At 36.1% G+C, this 13,863-nt stretch overlaps 1 protein-coding gene across 3 annotated transcripts in view; it reads left to right on the forward strand.

The window, feature by feature from the left end:
• The window catches only part of LOC105467191 (folliculin interacting protein 1), a 158,939-nt gene that overhangs the window by 82,175 nt on the left and 62,901 nt on the right, over positions 1–13,863 (forward strand). For 2 of the 3 annotated variants that reach the window (XM_011716665.3, XM_011716666.3), the window contains 6 exons: positions 1,108–1,208; positions 1,458–1,532; positions 3,419–3,510; positions 9,386–9,469; positions 10,789–10,860; positions 13,503–13,638. In XM_011716665.3, coding sequence (XP_011714967.1) covers positions 1,108–1,208; positions 1,458–1,532; positions 3,419–3,510; positions 9,386–9,469; positions 10,789–10,860; positions 13,503–13,638 — 560 coding nt within the window. The remainder of the gene's footprint in view (positions 1–1,107; positions 1,209–1,457; positions 1,533–3,418; positions 3,511–9,385; positions 9,470–10,788; positions 10,861–13,502; positions 13,639–13,863) is intronic. The other variant, XM_011716668.3, reaches the window with a different exon arrangement.

The raw sequence follows: 13,863 nt of genomic DNA on the forward strand, positions 1-13,863 counted from the left end.
CCTGTTGATTATTTTCTTTGCTGTGCAGAAACATTTTAGTTTGATGTAGTCCCACTTGTCTGTTTTTGCTTTTGTTACCTGTGCTTTGGCTGTCATATCTGTGAAATTATTGCTAAGACCAATGTCATCAAGCTTTTCTCCTATTTTCTTCTGGGAGTTTTACAGTTTCAGGTCATACGTGTAAGTGTTTAATCCATTTTGAGTTGATTTTGTGCATGATATAGGACACCAGTTTTATTCTTTTGCATGTGGATATCCAGTTTTCCCAAAAGCATTTGTCGAAGAGACTATCCTGTCCGCATTGTGTATTCTTAGCACACTTCTTGAAGATCAGTTGATTGTATACATGTAGGTTTATTTCTGGTCTCTTTGTTCTGTTCCATTGGTCTATATGTCTGTCTTAATGTCAGTACCTTACTGTTTTCACTACTGTAGCTTTGTAGTATAATTTGAAATCAGGAAGTGTAATGCCTGCCAGCTTTGTTCTTTTTCAAGGTTGATTTGGCTCATTGTGGTCTTCTGTGGTTTCATATGAATTTTTATATGTTTTTCCGTTTTTGTAAAAAATGTTATTAGGATTTTCATAGGCATAGTATTGAAACTGTAGATTGCAGATATGTCTTTACAGAAGTACACAATAGATATAAATTGCCCTATTTATGGATGCTTCTTTTATACAACAGGAGTAGTAGAAATTATTCTGCATATTATTTGAATTTCACTTATTATCTATCCTGGAGAAACATTACATATGCATAAGATGTGGTTAAGAATGCTTACTTGTGCATTATTGATAATAGCAAAAATCTGGAAGTGACCTAAATGCCCGTGAATAAAGGGGACTGGTCTGACAAACGGTGGTATTTTCATGCAATAAAATATTGTACAACTCTTAAAAGGAATTAGTCAAACATTTATGTGTAACAACATGATTACATCAAGAAGACATTTTAAAATGAAGAAAATCAAGTTGCAGAACAGCGTATACAGTGTAGAATTACAATTATTAATGTAGAATAACTATATAAAAAGAATTTTAATAAAAATATATGAAATAGTCATAAGCTTTTAATTAACACAGTTTGTTAATGTGTGGTTATTGTTTAGGGTTCTCGATGCTCTTCTGATGCCAATATGCTTGGAGAGATGATGTTTGGCTCAGTAGCAATGAGCTACAAAGGATCCACCCTAAAAATTCATCAGATTCGGTGAGAAATTTTCTGATTTTTTTTTAACAAGTCCATTTTTAGGTATTTGGTTTTTTTAGAGAGAGAATTTTATATGATCTTCACTCAGATTGAGCTTGCCATACTCCATTTAAAATGTTCTATGGTTTTAATGCTACCATTGGCAACTATGCTGTGAAACCTCTGTGACTTACACATTTTTGTTTATAATAACTCCAAAAGGCCATTGTGTTTTAGTTTTGGTCTCTCTCTTTCTCTTTTTCTTCATAGTTCCCCTCCACAGCTCATGCTCAGCAAAGTGTTTACTGCTCGGACTGGCAGCAGTATTTGTGGAAGTCTCAATACGTAAGTGCTTATGGATACAGGGGGAATTGTATTACTTTAGATGTACAAAGTATGAAAACTAACAAACTGCTTTTAGCACTGCAGCACAAGTTCAGATTTTCTATCTTTCCTTAAGTTTAAAAGTTCATGGAGGCCAGATTTCACTCTCCATTGAGTTTAGTTGAGAAACAGGAGATGTGGTTTCTGTTTCTGTGAACTGCTAGAAGCAGTGTCTGGAAGTAGAATGTTGAATGGATTTCCGTCTTAGGTCAACATGCTGATTTTCAGTTTTCCGGTACCACACTGAGTTTCCTGAGTTACCACAATCTGTAGGGTTGGTGCTCTTCAATTTTTAGATCCCCTATGAAATTAACCCTACAGACAGGACTGACCTAGGTCAGCCATATTGATATTACACATAATATATACACTATGTAATGATAGCCACCAGGGTATTACAAGCTATTAATGCAAAGATTGGAATAGTGAAGCTGAAACAAAGGCAGGCCTGGTTTCAGGATCATGGGCCATGTGCCAGAACCTAGCAAATTACTGGGGCTAAAGTTAGGCAGTGAAAGACCCCAGAGAGAGATTTTGCAGGTGCCATATCAGAGCAAGACTCTTTGGCTAGTCAGAGCCCCTGGGGATAACCCAAGGTCAAAGGCAGCAAGGAAACTACTCCAGATTACAGAAATTCTGTACAGCCCCCATCAGTTGTTAATGCCTTAAAAATACCTGTTTGGAAGAGTTTTATTAGCTAAGTTTCTAATACCCGTAACTCTTTGGAAGGAAAGTAGGAGGTAGTCTTTTTCTTTTTCTTTTTTTTTTTTTTTTTTTTTTTTTGAGACGGAGCCTCACTGTGTCACCAGGCTGGAGTGCAGTGGCGCGATCTCAGCTCACTGCAACCTCTGCCTCTCGGGTTCAAGCAATTCTCCTGACTCAGCCTCCAGGGTAGGTGGGACTACAGGTGCAGGCCACCATGCCCAGCTAATTTTGTATTTTTAGTAGAGACAGAGTTTCACTATGTTGGCTAGGCTGGTCTCGAACTCCTGACCTCAAATGATCCGCCCGCCTCAGCCTCCCAAAGTGCTGGGATTACTGGCGTGAGCCATCATGCCCAGCCGTGGGAGGTATCCTTTAAAATATTATGGATGCTTTAAAATATCTTGAAGCCAAAAATACTGATTTTTAAAAGTAGAAATTAGAGACCTACTAAAGCAGAAATTAAAGATTCCGTGTTGGAATCACTGATGTTAGCCATAATCACCTGAGTTTTTTCACCTTTTCTAAGTTCTGATGATTCCTAAAATCTCTAGAAAGGATATTTTGCACTAAAAGCATAAAGCACTTTTATTTTTGTTATCCTGAAAGAGTCACTAAAAGAAGTCATATAGGTTATTTGTAATATATTAGACTAAAGATAGTTTTTGGATATTTGGCTAATGATTTATTCTCCTCTTCTTCCTCCTAGCTTCCACCTCTCCCTAACAGATAATTAGAAAATATTTTTAGGTCTAAAATATGAGGGGAAACCTTGTTTGTAATCTAAATCAGGTTCAGTAACTTCTTTAAAGATCCAGATAGTAAATATTTTTGGCTTTGTGAGCCAGACAATGGGTTATAGTTTCTCAGCTCTGCTGTTGCAGCATCAAAGCATTCATACACAGTTTATAAATGAATGGGCATGGCTGTGTTCCAATAAAACTTTATTTACAAAAAGAGGCAGCAGACTAGATCTGGCACTTAGGCTATAGTTTACCAACCTCTGATTTAAATGATTATGTTAGTTAATTTGTAATGCTAATAGGAAGAAACTTTTTGTGCTTAAAATTTCATCAGGATGTCCAACGAATTGCCCATAAACCATAAAATGAATTTGGAATTAATTTTTCTCTCACCCTCCATAGGCTACAAGATAGTCTTGAATTCATCAATCAGGACAACAATACATTAAAGGCTGATAATAACACAGTTATTAATGGACTGCTTGGAAATATAGGTAAATGGTTCCTTTGATTTTATAAGTTTAAAAAATATTAACAGTGTAACAAGTGTTTTTTGAAGTTATTCCTTAATAATGCAGATCTGTCATAACAAAGAATTTCAAATACTATAAGTGGAAGAGCCTTTTAAATTGCCAATATGTATAACATTTATTTGGAAAACATATTTTTCATATATTTGAACACAGTATTTATTTTGTATCTGATAAAGAGACTGCTTTAGATATATCTAATTTGTCTTCGTTGTTTTTCATTGTTAAATTTGAAGCATTTTTGAAAGGTGTCAGTGATAAGAAAAGCCCTTAGTATAGTTCTTTTGGCTATTTCAGCTGAGGAAGACTACTACATCTTCTTCCTTCTGTCTTCCCTAACCATAAAAGTCATTTTAAAATGATGCTTGTTTTTGTGACCTGTAATTCAGATGAGCAGATGTTCAAATTTGATGTTTCTTAAAAGATTTATTAGAATAACAATTCATTTAGTACTTTGGTTAGCTGATTGTTGGTATTTAAGTACTACATTTTAAAGTGACAGACTTTCTAAAATTTCTGGTCATTTTTTCTAGACAGCTCAAGTGAACTGCTGCTGTATTGCGATATTTCTGGTGCATAAAAAGCTGTATAGTAGCCAAGGGAATGGGATAGCAATTAGAATAGTATTAATATTTCTCTCATTTTCTGTTTAGTAAGAACTTTTATTCATAATTAATTTAAATAAATATTTGTTATATATTAGTAGAAAACAGTTTTTTCTTCCAACTTGAACTGTATGACATCCTATTTATTTTTTATAATTTGTGTTCATTCAAATGAGCAATCACTTATAAAACACCTATTACTGTGCACTAGTCATAGTGTTAGGCTTATACTTTATAATGTGTGTGTGTTAAAGAAAAATAGTTCTACTTTTTCTTAACTTGCCTGATTACTTCATTTTTTTAAATAAAGGAAAAATGTGACAAAGAATGAAATCTTTTTTCTTTATAATGTGATACTTTTCAAAGCTCAAGGGACTTGTTGAAAGTTGAAAGTAATTATGAGTTTTTGTTTGTTTTTGATTTTTGAGATGGAGTCTCACTCTGTCACCCAGGCTGGAGTGCAGTGGTGTGATCTTAGCTCACTGCAACTTCTGTCTCCCGGGTTCAAGCGATCCTCCTGCCTCAGCCTCCCAAGTAACGGACTGCAGGCACGTGCCATCACATCCAGCTAATTTTTGTATTTTTGGTAGAGACAGGGTTTTGCTGTGTTGGCCAGGATGTTCTCGAACTCCTGACCGCAAGTGATCCACCCGCCTCAGCCTCCAAAGTCCTGGGATTACAGGTGTGAGCCACCGTGCCCCAGCCAAAAGGAATTCATTTTAATAACACAAATCCATTATTACTTATAAAGGTAAATTATACTATAGAGGTTAGATATACTTGTCCTCTCTTTTAATGTAGAGTAGAAAATCCATTTTACATACTACTGACTTTAAATAATGAGCAACATTTGCACTCTTTTAATTGTCAGTCAAGGATTTTTTTGCATGTCTACTATTTCTTACTTTCTTTCAATTTCCAATCAATCAATCAATCGATAAGTATGTGGTGAGCACCTGTAATATGCCAAACACTCTGTTAGGCCCTGAAGATACAGTGGTGAACCAGACACAGTTCCTGCCTCAATGGATTTATAGTTAGTGGAAGTCAGAAAAGTAATACAACAACTACAGTATATTATGGTAAATTCTTAGACAGGGTTAAGAGCAGGGTGTGATTAAAATAAGGAGAAGCACTCAGTTCAGTCCTGGAGAGTCAAGGAAGGCTTTCTTGAGGACATGAGGCCTAAGCTTGAAGGATTAGCCAGATGGCTAGGGAAATAAATGTTCTGTGAAGAAGCAATAGTATGTACACAGACCTAGGGGCAAAAGATCATAGAGTATGGAAAGAATGTGAATAAATCAGTATGTATGGAGCACAGAGTAGGGGTAAAGTAAATGAAAAAGAAAGAATGGAGCAAAAGGTAGATCACAAAACGCACTGTAGGCCACACTGAGGAATTTAGAGTTAATGCTTGGTTTAGTGTAGTTGGGCACCAGTTCAGATATGTTGGTTCAGGTCCTTTACCTGTTTTTTTTAGCAGGTGCCAAGACAGGGTTAAACATGCAACAGTTGTGTTAGGGGAAATGACTGTGTAAAGGAAAATGAGGAAAATGCTGGGAAAGGCCGAGAGACCCATCAAATTGTGATGTAAGTCTGACCATGAATGAAGGAGAGAGGGATAGAGTGTTGACTGTAAGTGTCTCAAGCCAGCTATACAGTTCAAGGGAGGTTTGGCAAGGCCCTGGGAATTATTTGAGTCAAAGTTGGTTGTCAGAAGTGTCCCATGTCTCCCCAAAATGGGCCTGCCTTAGTATACCTACTGTGTTCAACCACTGGCTGGGAGCAGCCTATCAGCTATGTGTCCTTGCACAAATGTGCCAGTGGATTTCATCAGGGGTTCTTAATCAACATACTCTTTATAGTTGGAGATCTTTGAGATACATTCTCGAGGCCACCACAGAGTAATTTTCGGAATATAACAAACACAATCAAATTACATTTGTATCTGTAGAAGAGTATTCTAACTGCAGTAGGAATGGATTCAGGTAAGCAAGTGGTCTTGAGAAAAGGCCCATATTAGAAGGCTACTCATGGTACTCCAAATGACAGATAGTGGTACCTATAGTAAATTAGTGTCAGTGGGGATAGTTGTTGAGAAATTCAGTAAGGGACATAGAGTGGACCAGATTAGCTAATTAGAAGAGGTGAGGCAAAAGGAAGAATCAAGTTTGGCACTTTGCTGGCTGTTTAATTGCATGGATATGGGTGCTCTTCACTAAGGAGTATAGAAGAAATCAGAATTGATGATTTTAGGTTTAGGCATGTTCAATTGGAAGTACCGGAATATCCAAGTGAAGAAATCCATTGTTGTTAGCTAGTTAGATAGGTATATTGTAGGGTATTCTCTTTAACATAAAAATGGATGAGTGTTTAATAATTTAAAAATAATAGAAGTTGACCAGTTAGCTGTATATTCTGTGGATTTGAGAATCAACAGGACATAAATTATAATTGAAAGCACGGGAATAGAGGATGACCTAGGAAATGTAAAGAATGAGAAGGAAAGATTGTTGAAGATGGAACCCTGGGGAATGCTGGCTTTAACAAGGGGTACGAGGCCAGGTACGGTGGCTCATGCCTGCAATCCCAGCACTTTGGGAGGCTGAGGCGGGCGGATCACGAGGTTGGGAGATCGACACCATCCTGGCTAACATGGTGAAACCCCATCTCTACTAAAAATACAAAAAAATTAGCCGGGCGTGGTGGCTCCTGTAGTCCCAGCTACTTGGGAGGCTGAGGCAGGAGAATAGCGTGAACCCGGGAGGCGGAGCTTGCAGTTGAGCCGAGATCACGCCACTGCACTGCAGCCAGAGCGAGACTCTGTCTCAAAAAAAAAAAAAGGGTAGGAGAAGAAAAGCACACAAACAGAGACTGAGGGGGAAAAATACAGAGAGTGTGTTACATGGGAAAAAAGTTTACAGTGTAATATAATCAGCATCAGTTACTGCTATAAGGTAATATAAGAGAATATGTACTAAATTAAGCAACAGGAAGGCTTTTGGTGGCCTAGATGAGCAGTTTCAGTGGGGAGAATAGATATCAGAATTGGGATGACTCAGAGTTTGGACTTGTCCAAGATGCAAGCAGTGATTCTCAAACTTTTTGGTTTTGGGAGCCCTTTACACACGCAGAAATTATCGAGGACTGCAGAGAACTTTTGTTTATGTGGATTACAACTATTGATAAATTATTAGAAATTACAACAAAAAATTGAAGAATATTTAGTAAATCCTTGAAAAATTACACTAATACTCCCTTTCATGTTATTACAGGCTTCCAAAAAATTAGTAAGAAGAGTGGCATTGTTTTACATTTTTATAAGTCTCCTTAATTTTTGGATGAGGATACAGCTAAATTCTCATATCTGCCTCTGTATTCAGTCTTTTGTGATATGTTATTTTCATTGAAGTGTATCAAGAAAATCTGTCTCACACAGATGTGTAGTTGGAAAATGGAGAACTTAACAGACCCCCTGAAAGTTTTGGGGACCCCACGGGTGCTTGGATGACATTTTGAGAACTGCTGAATTGCTGTAGGATTAGATATATGGAGGGTGGTGGAAGAGACTTGACTACGTTTAAGTGTTGACAGAAAAAGGAAGTTATAAGGAGCATGAAATTAAAGACTAGAAGTAATAATTGATAGAAGGAGGTTTTTGAAGAAGAATGGGGGATTGGGGTCCTAGCTGACTTAGAGTTAACTTTGGAAGGGAGGGAGGAACTTAGGATTTTTTAATAAGTCCCTAGCACGTTGTAAGACTTGAATAACATGACTGCTTAGGCAGGAAGGAGGCAAGGATGGGTGAGAGAGTAAGTTTTGAAGCAGGATGATAGGAAAAAAAGGGTTCCAATCTGGTTAATTCTACTGTGTGTATGTGCATATATGCATGTGCATACTCTAGGAAGCAAAAGTTTTATGCTGAGAAGAAGAGGTAGGGAAGGAGTTTAAAGAAGTAAATAATTTTTGAAGTAACTAGGGAAAGAAAGCTAGGACGAATTAAAGAGCTGATCATTGAGACATGAAGGATTGCTGTACATGTGCTATAATTATAGAAGTTATTGCTACAGAAAAATAATATCTGTTAGCAATTTGAAAACTACAGTTGGCTGGACACAGTGGCTCATGCCTGTAATTTCAACACTTTAGGAGGCCAGAGCAGGAGGATCACTTGAGCCCAGGAATTGGAGATCAACTTGGGCAATGTAGCAAGACTTTGTCTCTACTAAAAAGTTTTCAAAATTAGCTGGGCCTGGTGACATGCACCTGGCTCATGGGGAGGGTTGAGGAGGGAAGATCACTGTAGCTCAGGAGTTAGAACTTGCAGTGAGCTACGATTACGCCATTGCATTCCAGCCTACATGACAGAGCAAAATCCTGTTTCAAAAAAGGAAAGAAGAAAAATGTAATTGTCACTTTTTAAAACAGAAAGCCCCCTATTCTATCCTAGATAAATGTCCTTCATGGCTGTTTAGACTATTTTTATGAAGCATAGCTAACAGGTAACCCAGCTGCTTGCTTTCAGGCCATAATGCCCTTCTTGGGTCTTCAGACTGCAATTAACCTTTTCTTGATGATGCATGTGGCAGCTACTTCTCTTGAACAGCTGGGAGTCTGGTCCCGGATGAGTGTCATTTGTGTTCCTCCTTCCACAGTGACTGACTCCTGGTTTAGTAACCTTGGTTTCTTCCATTACTTTGTAACTTGTCACTGGGTTAGAAAAACCAATTTTTAATGTCAGTAAGATCTCTTTGCTGGTTTTGCACCCTATTGTATGCTGTGTGCCAAGTGCTTAGGTGGTTTTCTCCTCACTTCAGTTGTAGGCACATACTGTAATCTTAAAACAACTTTAAAAAAATAAATTTATTTGGCAAATATCAGTTTAGATAAATAACATTATCATACTTTTTCAAATCTTTAAAAATACTGTTTTACATTAGAAAGGATTGAACATTTAAAATAATTTTTACTTTATATAGCAGAAGCTTGTTTTTATTACATATAGATTTATTAGTAAAAATACATGAAGTTGTTGTTTGATATAAATCATGACTAAAGAAACATCATCCTGTTTCAAAAATGGGAAGACAGCTTGAATTCTTATTTAGTTTAAAAGTTTCCATCCATATTTGTTGGTCTGCTCTTGTGCTGCCTTAGCTCACCTTTTTTCCCTGACGCATTGTGGCTTCTCTAACAGTCCTCTTTCATGTGTATTTTACGTTTTTGCCATGTAGGTCTTTCACAGTTCTGCAGCCCCAGGCGGGCATTCTCTGAGCAGGGTCCGCTCCGCCTGATCAGGAGCGCCTCTTTCTTTGCAGGTTTGCCATGTGCTGTGTGGGTAGACTAGTTGGTGTGCCCCAACGGCTAGACTCTGTAGTTAAGCTGTGGAAACAAGACAGTAGATGAATGCAATTGGTGAGGTTGTGGTTAAGAAAACATTGCTTTAGGAAGTATAAGAACTTAATTCCTTTCTACTGAACATGTTCTTAAAGTTTGCAGACACTGAGTTATCAGTAGAATTGACATTTTTATGAAATTTTGGTTTGCCATTTCTCTTGTGGCATAATAATTTTAACTTTAGAATCTGAAACCAAAACTGAGTATGAACTTTATTTCTTATGATACCACTTGGAATTTTTAATGTGACACTGTCTTGTTTCCATGGCTGAGTAGCTTTTGTACCATAGTTCACCAATTGCAGAAAATTATCCTATCTTGTTATTATTGTAAAATTTCTGATCTACACTATTCCATAAGAACAATTTTTCTTGGAGCTAAGATTTAGATGAACAAGCACCACTGTAATGCTCTGTAAAAAGCATACATGACTATATTTGCTTACATAATCAAGTTGATGATTGTATAGTGTGTTCATGTGTATATATCCAGGATTCTAATCATATACCTTATTTCACACGTTTTAGCAGATTACCTAACATTGTAACCTTTTAGTGGAAATTATTAGAATGTGAACATATTTACTCTTCATTGTGCTCAAATTGGTATCAATTTAGCCCTTCTTGTTTTGAATAATATTTTCTTTCCCTATAAATATTAGATATAGCAAATACATATTTACAGAAAACTTGGAAAACATTTTTAAAAGGCAAAAATATGTATTAGCTGTTTTATCAGCCAGAAATACCTGCTTTTTTGTTTTTTAAACACAATTGGGATCATACTATTCAAACAAATTTCTCAAAACAAATTTCTCAATTTATTATGGAGAATTTTGAAACATACATTGTTATAGGCAGAAACAGTACAGTAAACTATGATATACCCACCACTTGGTCCCAGCAAGTGCTCATACTGTTCAGTAGCTTGCTTTTTTTTCATTTAATAGTATATTGTAATTATCTGTCATTGAATATGCTTCTAAAATATGACTTTTAGTCACTCCTTGCTTCTTTAGGTATTATGTTTTAGATTCTCATACTGTGTATCAAATCTTCACAGAGCTCTCAAAGCTTGTTCAACTGAGTAATAGCTCTTGGTGTTGGGTTGGTGTCATGCTATCGAAAAAATAAGGGAATGCAATGAGATGAGCATGATTTTGTTTGCTATTTAAAAGGAGCTGTTCATCCACCTGAATAGCAATATATTTTGTAACTGACAGTTTCATCTTTATTTATAGTTCACAGCAACCCAATGGACATGCCTGGAAGAGAGCTCAATGAGGACAGAGACAGTGGCATAGCACGGTCTGGTAATGTCAGGTTCTTGTATTCAGTTTTTTATGAGATTGCTGTTGGCATTAATTTTCTTTTTTGTCCCTCCCTTTATTATCAAATTTGTTCATATTGATATTAGCCTTACAAGAGAACTGTGGAAAGACCAGAGCAAAGTCTTGTAAATTTAACATTTTTCATGTTTACTTTTAAGTGTGCTGAGTAGAATAAAGCCAGGGTGAACTAAAGCCAGAGTAAAGTACACTGGTTGAAGCTTAGTGAGTATAAGAAGAAAAACATTGGTCAGAAAACTGGTTAGAAACCGTAGTAAAAAAACCACAGTTGCTTATATTTGCTTGCTGCTAACTAAAGTTTAAATTGTCATATTGTCTCTTGCCCAGAAAAGCATAGGCATTTTGAATCAGTATTATACTTTTTTTTTTTTCAAATATGGACTCTTCCAAAATTTGTAGGTCTAGCAAACATTTATTGAAACATGGTAGGCATTTAAAAAATTAAAGCCCAGAGTCTACCTTTAAGGGACACAGAAGTATGGAGTCTACTGGGAGAAAAATTAGGAAAATCATCTGTCATAGTTCATTGTGTGATGCATTTAGTGATAGGCCTGTGCAAAAAGCTTCAGAGAAAGAGCACTACACTTAGCTTGGGCAAGGGGCAGGGATACCAACAAAGCTTTACAGAAGAATGATGATTGAGTTGTATTTTGAGAAATAAATAGCAGTTATCCAGACAAAAGCTCAGAAAAAAGTCATTTTAGCTAAAAAGAAAAGTGTGTGTTGGGGCATAAGTAAAAGGAGGAGTAATTTTAGGCTTGAATTACTGTTAGATATAAGAAACTTAATTCAATGTGATTGCATGTGTTGTTACATTAAATGGCTCTACTGTCGAAATTGTTCTATGATTCAGTTTTGAGTATAAATGAAAAATATAAACTTGCCATATATTGGAATCCCTAGGTGTGTGTTAGATAGAATAACAAGGAAAAGTTTTAAAAAAAATTCAAGTGCCTGAACTCTGCTTTCAAAGACTCTCATGTAACCTAGAGAAGGCATCTCTAGGCATCTGTATTTGAGAAACAAAACAAATGCAAAACCTAACACTTGATTCTAATGGATAGCTAGGGTTGCCAACCACTACTCTAATAATAATGGCTTGTGTTTTTCAAGTAATCTCATCTTTCTTTTCTAATTGAGTTTCTTATTTTTGTTTTAAAGAATCTAGAGTATATTTCTTTTAATACCCTTTGCTTCTATATAATCTAGAGATTTAGTCTTCCCTGGCAGGAATTTAATTCTCATTATTTAAGATTCGAGAGATGATAAATTAATTTATTTATAGTTATATTCTTTATAAATTGAAGTGTCTGGCTAGACTGATCTGTTAGGCTGCTTCAAGTTATTGGATTAATATATGCCATTTAAGTTAATGTATGCCTTCTTCTTTTTCTAATAGGGTTATTTTTAATATTAGAACGCAGTGAAATATATTTTTTCTAGACTTAGGACAGCATTTTATTTTTCACTGAAGTCACACCCAGATTTAGTTGTACATACCCAATCTTGGACTATAAGGTTTTATAATACTAATTGATAAAATATGGTCTGCATTTAGAATCTGCATTCTAAAGTAGTTTAGAATGAGTTCATTGATGATCTAGATGTTTGCATGGCACATACAGCTTTATCCTCTGTCATTGAATTTGTCAGAATTAAAATGAATGGATCTTCGTAATGAAAGTGTCTCAGTTTGTAGTGCCAGTGTCCAAAATAATTTATCATCTGACCTGTACCTTTTTAATAGTGATGATAATAGTTCCCTGTTTTGAATATACATTTTCAGTATGTCCTTATGATCATAAAAGATAGAAGTCTGGAATATTGCCAAACAAAAGTAAGCCCTTAATGGCAAGTCTTACCCTCTCTAAATCCAGTGGGGAAAAGCCTAATGAAAATCCCCTAGCCTAATGAAAAATCAGCAGTTGTAGCTCTTAACACCTCAGGCAGTAAACATATCTTACAGATTTCAGAGAAGTGTTTTGGGAAGGGATAATCCCCAAGATCAGGGGATTGCAGCCGTTACAGAGTGGAGTCTGCTGGAATGTGTTTGTCACCTTAGATGCTCCAGAGAGCGTTCTTTTTTTGGAGCTTAGTAGGTATAGTCATGATTCTTAATTAAAAGTGGTAGCTTTGACTACGTGTGCACACATGATCCATGAGTACTTGTAAATGACCTCTTTAAATGCCGTTCAAACACTTATTTTCAATAGCTTGTTCTTAAAACCCAGCTGCTGCATTAAATTTGAACAGCATCCGATTTCCTTTAATTTCAGAACTAAAAGGATTCAGCTAAGTTAGGGGACAGTCAGTCCAGTGGCCAAAGGGATAATGCCTTGTTGTAAAGTATAATTTTCTTCTGGAGTCCCTAGAGGGGAATGCCAAAAGGGGATTGTCTCAGAGTTTTTTGCTGATACATTGTTAATATATGATTTTTCTCATCTGAGACCTTGCTGCAAGAAGGATGTGTTCTTTTAATGGACATTTGAGAGGCTCATGAAGCAAAATCAAGTTTAACTTAACTTATTCGTAATTTTGTTAAAAAAAATTTATCATTATGCTTAGTCATTATTGACTTAATACTTGTTGTTCTTCTGACTTAACAGCATCTCTCAGCAGCTTGCTGATCACTCCATTTCCTTCCCCAAACTCCTCACTTACCCGAAGTTGTGCCAGCAGCTACCAGCGACGTTGGCGACGCAGCCAAACAACAAGTTTGGAAAATGGGGTATTTCCTAGATGGTAAGTTGGAACTTTAAACACAGAACAAGATTGAATAGTTCCTTAAACACAATTTTATATGGATTTTTAGAGCCTGGACTTGTATTCTGTGTATTTTAAGTTTGAAACTGAAAACTTTTAAAATTTACTACATTTAAAAAATTGTGGTAAGTTATACATAATAAGTTATAATTTTAACCATTTTTAGGTGTACAGTTCAGTGACATTTGTTTTAGTACCTTCATA

Source organism: Macaca nemestrina, chromosome 6 (genome assembly GCF_043159975.1).
Source record: "Macaca nemestrina isolate mMacNem1 chromosome 6, mMacNem.hap1, whole genome shotgun sequence".
NCBI lineage: Eukaryota > Metazoa > Chordata > Mammalia > Primates > Cercopithecidae > Macaca > Macaca nemestrina.